At 32.5% G+C, this 11,293-nt stretch overlaps 1 protein-coding gene across 1 annotated transcript; it reads left to right on the top strand.

Moving 5' to 3' along the window:
- Nucleotides 1-4,939: 4,939 nt before the first annotated feature.
- Nucleotides 4,940-9,935, top strand: LOC128192395 (uncharacterized). The gene is made up of 5 exons (XM_052865026.1): nucleotides 4,940-5,097; nucleotides 7,002-7,127; nucleotides 7,993-8,297; nucleotides 8,443-8,568; nucleotides 9,527-9,935. The coding sequence occupies exons 1-5, from the start codon at nucleotides 5,049-5,051 to the stop codon at nucleotides 9,626-9,628; spliced, it is 708 nt and encodes a 235-aa protein (XP_052720986.1). The 5' UTR covers nucleotides 4,940-5,048; the 3' UTR covers nucleotides 9,629-9,935.
- The last annotated feature ends 1,358 nt before the right edge of the window (nucleotides 9,936-11,293 follow it).

Genomic DNA, 11,293 nt, shown 5'->3' with positions numbered 1-11,293 from the left:
ACACATTTTCATATTAAAATAATAAAATTACACCGGCGTTACCCTGGAAAACAGTATCCGCTTCCAAGGATGACCTTCCGAGCACCTGGCGCGATAGCACCTCAACATGTGACTGTGGTGGGAACACATCTCTTTGAAACCCCACCAAGAGTGCGTGCCACATATGAAGAAGGCAATAAAGTTTGGGCTCCGACCCTAACTCCAACTTTCCTCCCCTGGTTAAACACAATTATATTAGCTGGGGATCACACCTCTAGGGATATACCACCCAAAGTATCAAGCTGATCTTTCATGTACCACTGAACAAATCCAAAATACTCCCCAGTTCTGAGAATAGATTACCCAGAGTTCTGAGCTAGATGTAAGAGAAATCCTCCTTCATGGTAATACCCGAGTTCGGCCCCCAACCCAGACTGCTGTGGCGTTAAAAAATTACTATTATCCCCCAAAGAACCTGGGGGAAGGCATATGCCCACAAGTGGCCACAATCCTATCACTTGTATGTTTCAAATGACAACCACGCGTTTAGAATAATACGTGGTACGTGTATACATATCTCCAGAGAATTTATTATGAGCGTGTAAATAGAATAATTCCAATGTTTCGTCTTAAAGTCTATAATTTGTACCCCCTGAACAAAGTAAAATGTTTATTTTAAAAAATAAATATACTAAAGATTATTGCAATTTATTTAGCAGTTAACTAAAAAATTATAGAAGGATTAAGTGCGTGTTTTTAATTCATAATAATGCAATTTTTACTTTCTTTACGTCAAATGAGTTTTTCGTATTCAAACAGAGACATGAAAAATTTTTACAACACGATTCATTGGAATCGAACACCTGCTTCGACATACTTACGGTCAATCAAAAAATACGAAGACTTTTGTTATAGATATGTTACTTAACGTCATATCATTACTAAATTTGGTAGACATAATTTAGCAATAGTTTGAAACAATTTGCAAGAAAAAAAGTGAAAAAATTTCTTTATTTCCAAGAATTATTAAGAATTTTATCCTGCAAAAATGAGGTCACGGCACACGGTCAAAATGTGTGTTATGTCAACAATAAACCGTATTATGTTGAAAGTAATATCTCTATAAATTGGGCTTAAAACCAAATAATATTGAAACTTCAAATTTAGTATAGTCGTGGTACTCTATGTACCAAATAATGACGGGATATATTGTTTTTGGTATTAGTTATTAGTAACTAAATTCAGATAGTCCTCTTTAGAATTGACTAAAAACATCGACGTCGCCGGACGTCACGGCGCAACGAGAAGTACTAATAAAATGGATTTAACTCAGGAAAAAGCCGATACAAGCTGTGAAAATGCTTAATGGTGCAAAGAATAAGTCAACAATTAATTGCAAGTTTGTGTTTAACTGCAATAAATTTTGTGGATGTGGTGGTTATTGTATTTTGAATATAAAACAGTCTGAAAAAGAATAGAATATATGTAAATATTTGGTCAAAAAAGAAGTAACGTCAACCGACGTTCAGGGTTACTTACTGTAAACTAAGAGATACACGGTTAGAAAATGAAAACTTTGAAGAAATAACTTATGATTCTCGTACAAATGTGTGCAAATAAGATGTTAAGTGGTTCAGTGCCATTTTAAATTGTAAGGAGAAAGGCACAAGAGACTAAGCATGATATGATATAAAGATGGGGTATATCTATAAAGTGTGCGTGTTTAATCTTGACGTCATGTTTTGAATGTTACCGTGCGCCGTGGTAACAAAACATGTTGTTTTTAATAAGGGGTAACAAATATACCGTTTCATCAAATGGACTAAAACTTTGCATATCACTAACATAAGTGTTGGTGCACAAATTAATCTGTTAAGTATGGCTTTAATGAAAAATATATGATGGACAGCCACATTGTCTTCGTATTTTTTGATTGACCCTCGTATGTTCCAAGAACTCCTCGCTAACTCCTACACCACGGAATCACATGTTTTAATCCATTTAAATAACAAACTCAATGAAGTATTGCGCAAGCATAATTCGGTCTTTGCCATTTGATGATCATCTTGAAAATTGAAGAAGGAAAACTTGCTTTTTACCATCAAGTGGGTCTTGGTATCATTTTTTTTTTTGAAATTTGAAAAAGATAGACATTTACATGTTTTATCAGTATACGTTCTTAAAAAATTGGCATGATGACCCACTCTATAAAAAAACTATAGTCTGAACATCCGATTTCATTAGCATTTTGTTGCTCAATTAGCATATACATATTTTGATGTCTTAATATCAATTAGATTTAAAGTCAATTTTTGAAGGTTTTGGCAATATTGAATGCAAATGATTACATATGCTTAATAAATGTAACAAAAGTAGTATTTGTAAGAAAAAAAAATTGTGGGTTTTTCAAATGAACTTAAGTGGGTGTATGCCTCGGCTTATTCCCCCACGTTCTTAAAGAAAATTTCATGTATAGTTCGCAAGCTACTTGCTTGTACATTTTGTAATAGAAGAGAAGGAATGACCACAACTAGGCGCAAACTCGGGACCATTCAGTTTAAATGTGCATGGTCATGATTTATTTCTCTGTTTTTATTATTTACAATGCTTACCGAATGCATTTGCAGTGATCAAGTGAAATTTGAGAGCCAGTCGTAGAGTTATTTATAAGAAAGATACAGGGCTCACAATTCCTTGTCATGTAAACAAGGCTCGTGTCCTGTTTTTGTATACATGGGTTCAATATACCAGTGAAAAATCTTTTTTCAAGTTGGTTTGTCTGCCTACTTACTCATTTTAAGCATAAATAAACAGTTCCTTCAGTTTAGGTCTAAAACTGAAATTTTTACTTCAACATTCAAAATGTAAACGAACGCTTTGTCAACACCGCAAAGAATTGTATGCTCTGTAACTCGCTTATAACTCAACGAATTGCACTCAAATTTTAATTTTGACTGACTATTAAAATGTCTAAGTGAAGCATTGTAAACATTGAATTTAAGACCGGGAAAATAATTTTTGACCAAGAACGAGACCATGCCTCTTTAAAAACCAATGCTCTACCGACTGAGCTAAAGGGTTAACCCCACTATCTAGTGCTAAAATGAGCGTGGCAGTACTGAGCCTATTATATACTTGATACACACTATTACACTCTTACCCCTTTTCTTTTGAGTCAATATTACAATATGAACACCAACACTATTTTTTAATATCAAAATATTGCAGAACACAAACTTCTTTCTTGTAATATTTGCCAAACCTATTACAGTAACTACACAGTTCATGAAATAAAAAATGAAATATATCTGATTCATATTAAGTATGTACACATCTGAAACGACCACCATTAACGATGAAAACATATTAAGGAAGTCCCACAACATCCCGCCATACGCTCACATCCAATTTTTTTTCATATCTAGGCACAAGTCCAAACACGGGAAGTTCGTCAATGTCCTAATATGCACACGATTTTATCCTCAATTTGCTAAGGCACGAATCCAACAATTTGAATGTTCAAGTTCTGCATACATACTCTCTATATTCAAATGTAAAACACAAGTTTCTGAAACGAAAAACAGAGAGCAGCAAATATCTGTTTTGAAATTGTTGGAGGCGTGGATGGGTGAAACGGTCAAAATGGCATCTATATCTGGCCATTTTATTTTTTGCAGACTATAAGAATCAGTTTAAAATTTACTAGACGCTTCACTATAAGTGCAATGCATAACATATTCATAGTCTCAAAAACACTTGACTGCTAACAAGCATGCACGAGTTGTCGTACATGCACTGGAATTATACAGTGATAAATGCAATAAATTACAATTTAATTTATAATAATTATAGCTTTCCAAATGGAAACTCTGGCAAATTAATTGATTCTTTAACTTAAGATAATGTTTATTGAATATAATAGTGTGATACTATCTATTCCACTGCACCTTTCGTTGTTTATCAAACGTAAAACTTTGTTTCGTTCATGTGTGTGAATTTAGCGTGCCACATACACGTGATGAGACACGTGATATTACGAGATGTTAAATTTATAGTTAACGCCTGGAAAAAGACATCTGTTAATGATTATGAAAGCTTGACACAAACAATGCAGTTTAAAATACAACCAACTGAATAAATTTTAATTGAAAAAGAAAAAAAAAATGAAAGAGATCATAAAACTAAAATAGATTTAATGTCTCTAATACACGAAATTAAAGTTGGAGAACTTATTGCCCCCAAAATTGTGACAACGCCTAGGCACAGTACCCCAATTCCCACATGTGTTGTATATTAATTTAATGTAATTCTAAATACATAATAATACATAAAACCACATTCGTTTTACATTCACATGACTGTATAATATAATGCATGCTTTTACTTCACAATTTCACGTTCATTGAAAATAAAATTCAATGAAGAAAAACCAAATCTTAAGCCATCCTAAGGTCAACTTTTTCGAAAAGTTAAAAATTTAGAGAACAATACACTATTAATCAAAATCTGGACACTCCATCATAACGAGCAACAATCTTTTAATAGTACATGTATTTGCAAAGCTGAAAATATTTTATAAATAACACACAGCGATCCTAAAAATACTTTAATTAATTCTCCGAAAACTCTGACCATTCTAAACTCAAACCAGACGAAACCTATGATCCTTAACCAGCTTAAACTATTAAACAAAACATGTGACCTCTGTTTTACAAAATAGACACCAACTGACGCTTATTTTTTTTTTTCGGGGGGGGGGGGGGGGGTTGGACCCATAATGCAACAGGTACATGTATATTCTATTTTATCTCACGATGCATATTTTTTTCAAACAGAGTTTCTATTGTAAACACAAAAAATCCCGAATAACTGTAAGTTCTTTGAAATAAAGTGTTTCCTTATTTATCACAATTCATTGAATTTGAAATGAGAATTTCCTGATAAGAACTACCAATGTGACCATGAGATCATGGTCAAGAGCAAGCTCATATTTATCACAATCCCAACACATTTAATACCATACCATAACTTCTGACCCGACAGTATCGGACTGAGCGGACACAAGAAAAATGAAAACGGATTTTTTTTACTTTGTACTTTTTCTTTCCATATCATCAGGTAATTCTTTTGTGACTTTTTAGTTGATTTAAATCTACCACTATATAAATTGCTGTATTAATAACCTGTATATCTTTTTATCAAGGAAATTAAGTCTGTTGGATTACACAAAAATGTTTGGATCCAAAAAAAAATGGCGGTAGGGGATGTGTTCGAGGGATAATGTAGTTTCAGGGGTGGGGAGGAGACTTTTTTTTTTACTTTACAATGTGAATTTAATTCCACGGCAGAATTCCTCCCGTCTAGATTTGCACATAACAAAAATCATTATGCGCATGTGCTAATGACGTATAAATAGAAGGAATGTAACCACTCACGTTATGTTACATGTGCATCGAATTAAAATGAATTTTAAGGCATACAAGTTCAACAAAGTAAAAAAAAAATTATACAGAAGGTTCAACACATTCATTAGTTATTGGTGATGAATTTCAAAGTCAAAGATAAATATTCTAGGTTCAAGATCGGTAGCGAAATCATTCTAACCCATCCGTTTCGATCAAAGGAAGTTTTATTTTGTAAGCTAATGTAACACATCATCATTTTATAAATACATGTACGTGTTTAAATATCTGTATGTCTGAAATGATTCGAAAACTACTGTATTGCTTACTAGTATTCATATACATATATGAAATAAAATTAACCCCGTCTTACAGCGTCCATAAATTATACTCTACAATCGCCTCAACATTTAAATCAATGCTAAATAAGATTCGTTAAGTAATTTTATAGCATGTAAAATTTACCAAGTTTTGAAAACGTATGCGATATTTTTTACACACAATAACATAACACTTTTAAGCAAATATGTATTCATTTGGCCATTACACTTGGTAATTACATTTCAGTATTTGGACGAACACCCCTTTTAACTTAATTTTGTATTTTATCTTTACCGTTTAAGTATAAATTACATAAGTGGAGGGACTTTTATTATATTTATAAATTAAGCTCGATATAAATTAAGTCGGTTTAAAAACAAATGGATTTCTTTTTCTATCTGGGGAGAACTTAATAGAAGGCAAACAGTGAACGAAACCTCTCATGGGTGATAAATCATTAATTATACCCCCGCCTTGAAGGAGAGGGGGTATACTGTTTTACCCTTGTGTGTCTGTCTGCCTGTCCGTCCGTAACAAAAATTTCTGTCGCATTTATCTCAGCAACAATTTATCGTAGATGCTTGAAATTTTTACACAGTGTTTGTTACGGCATGCCATATTGTGGGATATATTTGTGTACCAATCGGACGTCAACTTCCTGTTTAATGAGTACTTTGTTTATTTTTAGCCAAAATTTTCAAACAAATTTCCGTCAAAGATTTCTCAGCAACTATTTATCGCAGATGCTTGAAATTTTAACACACTATTTGTTTAGGCATGCTATATTGTGGGATATATTTTTGTATCAATCGGACGTCAATTTCCTGTTAAATGACGACTTTGCTTATTTTTTAATCAAAATTTTCAAACAAATTTCCGTCAAAGATTTCTCAGCAACAATTTATCGCAGATGCTTGAAATTTTTACCCAGTATTTGTATAGGCATGCCATATCGTGGGATATATTTCTGTACAAATCAGACGTCAACTTCCTGTTAAATGACGACTTTGTTTATTTTTAGCCAAAATTTTCAAACAAATTTTCTTCAAAGATTTCTCAGCAACAATTTATCGCAGATGCTTGAAATTTTAACACACTATTTGTTTAGGCATGCCATATTGTGGGATATATTTCTGTACCAATCGGATTCCAGCTTTCTGTTAAATGTCGACTTTGCTTATTTTGCATATTCACATCAGAGCGGGGGTATTACTAGTGAGCATTGGCTCACAGGTATCTTGTTTGAACATTTTAACACAGCTGTTACCAAGGATATGAAAAATACTTTTTTTTCTTCAGAGCAGGCACTGTGTTTCATACTTGATGAAATTTTTCATGTACATGGATGTGGACATGATTCCGACTGTGTTTCTTGGTGCAAATCGGAATCAGCGCACTGTTACTTCTTCAGATGTGTTTGTTCCGGTAATATGCAATGTTTATCCTTTTCCCTGTACTATTTATTTTCTTTTAATGTTTGCATTTGTGATATCTGACGAATCATTCAATTCTAAATACATTGTTCTTCAGTGGGAAGTAATAATTCATTTGTACGATACCAACTAGTTTCTTTAATACTGTAAAAAAAAAAGCATCTTTAATTTGTTCCATTTCTTTACATGCATGCCTTTATTTTTCTTTTCTTTTTCGAAAAGATTATGATATATAAAAGAAAGAGTATGTCCGACTCCATAATGATTTTTTTCAGTTTTGACGAAACAAGTTTCTTTATCCATCCAATAATTTAAAATTTCCCTTCTGTATCATAAAACGTACCTTGCTAATTCAAGAGCCACAACCTACGTTATGCTACGCCTAAGCAAAATGCAGTTAAGGCTTGCTGTTTCATATCTTAAACTATATATATCAAAATTTCTTAAATGCAAACCTTGGTATTACATATGTAAATACCAAGATTAAAAACTTTACTTGGATCAGATGATAGGGGCGTGGTATCAAATCTGTACTGATCATGAGAGGACATCTGAATTTTACAGGATTTGACCACATGATCAGCAAGATGAATATTCCAACAAAGTTTTTAAACTTGATATTTTACAGAAATATATTCAATAAATTATTGAGGTAATGCAAAATAAATGAAAATACACAGCAATTTTATATGCATGCATGGCTTTTTAGTATAATTGTTCTATCTGAAACGCACGACATGTATTTTGTATATTATACTTATCAAATATATTTCACAAAATTCTTCCTCGAGTTCAATTAAAGCATTTACTCTTCTCTCTACCTCATGATTAATTTTAAACTTCGAAAACACTCACAGACCACCATGATAATTTCCATCACGATATAAAAACAACCACTCCTGTTCAAACAACCAAAGCACATTTCACTACTACGCCTTTTAAAACTACCCTTAAAACCACCACTACCCAACAACCACTGGTGAAACTAGAATGCAGTAACCAGAAGATCAGCGTCATCGAGTCCATCGCAGAGAATCTACACGTAGAGGACAGCAGAGCGGCGCTGTGTCCCGGTACAACCAAACACCAGACGTCCGAGGCTTTCGTTATGAACAAGTGTAACTCAAAGTCAAGGAGCTCGTGGACACAAGGCCAAACTTCGGTATGTATCACAATGAAACAAAAAAAATATTGTCAAATATATTCCGGCATTAAGAAGAAGAAAACAAATACTTTTCGACGAATACAACCATTCTTGAAGAAAAAAAAGCTTGACTAATTTTGGTTTCTTTTTTCGTTTCAAATAGTTAAAAACCGTGTGTTCAACGAAACAAACTATTCAACCATACACTCCAATTTCAACTTTTTACAAAAGTGAAGAAAATGTAGCAGGATTTTTCATAGCATGCACAGACGCTGCTGATGGTATCAAGGTATGCCTCTCTTTCCTGATGATATACATATACGAAGAACTAATGTGGTTCATCCATGTCTTCGCTTGCAAGGTTGTGTTGAATATGGCACCTTTGTCTTCTGACCTTTGCCAGAAATTCATTTTCTAATCAGCTTTGTACCTGTCACTTTGATACTGCTTTTTCATTTAAAAATGAATATCCGAAAAAGGCCTTGGGCAATACCACAACAAAACTTTATATTCCTCTTATGTTTTTAACCTTGTCAAAATGTTGTCCAGTCTCTTTATTTTGAATTTTTTTATGCATATGTTCACCGAGTATAGGCCACTTCAAAATATTTCTTATTTTTCTATATGCGTAATTTTTATCCTTATCCGACAAAAGATTGTTAAATAATTTAGGCTAATCAATGTTATTGATTGACATTGAAAAAATATAAATTAAATTTCTTGTAATCACCGTAAATCATTGTTTTCGACGACGTAAGGATTACTTTTCATATCTATATATTATTTATTTTTTTGTTTTGCTAACTCCGGTAATTTCGAATGTAATCACGTTCGCACAAAGACAGGTTATAAAGCTAGTTGGTCCACGTTAAGCCAGAACAGATTTTGTAAAACAACGTTTCATTTGTTTATAAGTATGTATCTGCAAATTGTTTCCTGGTTTATCTAAGCATAATTTATATTTTTTTTAAAAAATGAGAAGATTTCTTCACTTTTCATAATTTTATAAAAGTATGTCCCGATATTGAAACCGGGTATTCCGAAAAAGGAACCCTGCTTGCCTCTAAAACATGTGTTGGTGAGCAAAATATATTTTCCCCAAAAGTAATTATTATTATCTTTTAAATGAGACCGATTTTAGGATTATGAATAGGTGAAAGTTTATATCAGTTACAGAGTCGGTTTCTTTGATATGTTAATATAATACATGTTTTTGAATTACCCACACAACTTTGGTTTTATTGTAGGTAGCGGTCCAGAATTGCAGTGATCCACCGAAAGTAACGACAATAACCGAAACAACTTCTCCAAAGATGTCCGACTTCTTCATTATATACGAACGTCCATAACGTTTATTTAAGGAATAAGAAATCATTCGTCCAGCATTATGATGTGATCAAATACGACCGTAGGTGATTAAATCCAATATGATAGGTTTGATCACGCCTAACGGTACGCGTTTGATCACTGGACATCACTCAAAGAATGACTCCTTATTTCTTTTACATATAATTTTCAGCAATTGTACGATGAAATATTAGTCATTAATGAAACATTTTATACTGTATTTATTACAAATCGATTCGTTGTGTTACATCAGATACAATGGAAAATGTCAATATTTATTCTTCAAATATAAAATATATATAAAAAGTATCATGTATTTTAGTGCATTTTTTAAAAATATTTTTTAGTTATGTTTGATTGTTTATATTGCGCACAATAAATCACCGTAAATAATTGTTTTCGATGACGTAAAGATTACTATTCATATCTATTATTTATACTTATGTTTTGCTAACTTCCCTTTGATTTCGTGGTGGCTCAATTTTCGTGGAATTCGTGGGTACCTTTCATCCACGAATTGACATCCCCAACGAATTAATAAATTAGGCTATAAAGTCATATTCCTCTTGTATGTATACGAAAATACATGAAATTAAGTCCCCACGAACCTGTAAAATTTAAGCAATCCACGAAAATTGGATCCCACTAATTTTAATGATTCCACAGTATATTATTTGCGTATGTTTATGTTTTTTGGGATCGTTTTCATGATTGTTTTCCCATCTCCTAGTTTGCAATAGCATTCCATTTCGAATGAACCATCAGTGCCTTCGTCATATCCTATAAAATAACAACATTTTTTCATTAAACTTATCAAAGCATGCATATGAGTAACTGTTTACAATTTTGATATTACGACGGATATGAGATGATTTCCGTAAACTATAACTGGATTTTGAATGTTACCTGATCAGTAATTATTGTGAACTTAATTTCAAACCTTTTTTTCATTTTCGTTAAACTATCCCGAAATAACAAGCATGATAGTAAAGCAGTGGATACGCTTGGCTGATCTTAGTCAGCGGGAGTTTGTATCAAAATATATACTTGCAATGATATAATATTTGATACTTGCCCATTGAGTGAGTTTATTTACCTAAAATGTTTTAAAGTATACACAGAAATGAAGATTTGACAAATGTTATTTCAATAGCATAGATCAACACCGTATTGGCAGTCTCTGTCATGGCTTTATTTTAATCTAACAGTACATCATAAACTATTCAATTGTATGCAAATATAGCAACAGACTCTTGGGTAGGTATGATGTTAGATCTTCAATGAACCAAACAATCAATCAATCAAGATGAATGAATCAATCAACCAATAATTCAAACAATATTTTTTATTCAATCAATCAATCAATCAATCAATATGCAAATCAATAAAGTATAATCAATATTTTGCTTTAGTGAATGTCTCAAAATCACAATCAATGTATCAGTTTAATTGATTACTGAGTACTCAATGTATTCAATTATGAAAATCAACCAACTGCAATATATCAATAGAATTATTCAATGACTCACTGTCAATCAATGTCTGAATCAAACAAAATTAAAGTGTCAATTAAAGTAAGCCTGCTTATTGGTCAGGACCTGAAAGTAAACAGAATCCAGGACAGGCTTAAGCAAAATTTGTTTGATTGATAACAGCTACACGCCACG

Source organism: Crassostrea angulata, chromosome 7 (genome assembly GCF_025612915.1).
Source record: "Crassostrea angulata isolate pt1a10 chromosome 7, ASM2561291v2, whole genome shotgun sequence".
Taxonomy (NCBI): domain Eukaryota; kingdom Metazoa; phylum Mollusca; class Bivalvia; order Ostreida; family Ostreidae; genus Magallana; species Magallana angulata.
Note: the sequence above shows the minus strand (reverse complement) of the source record. Positions and strands in the feature narration are given on the sequence as shown.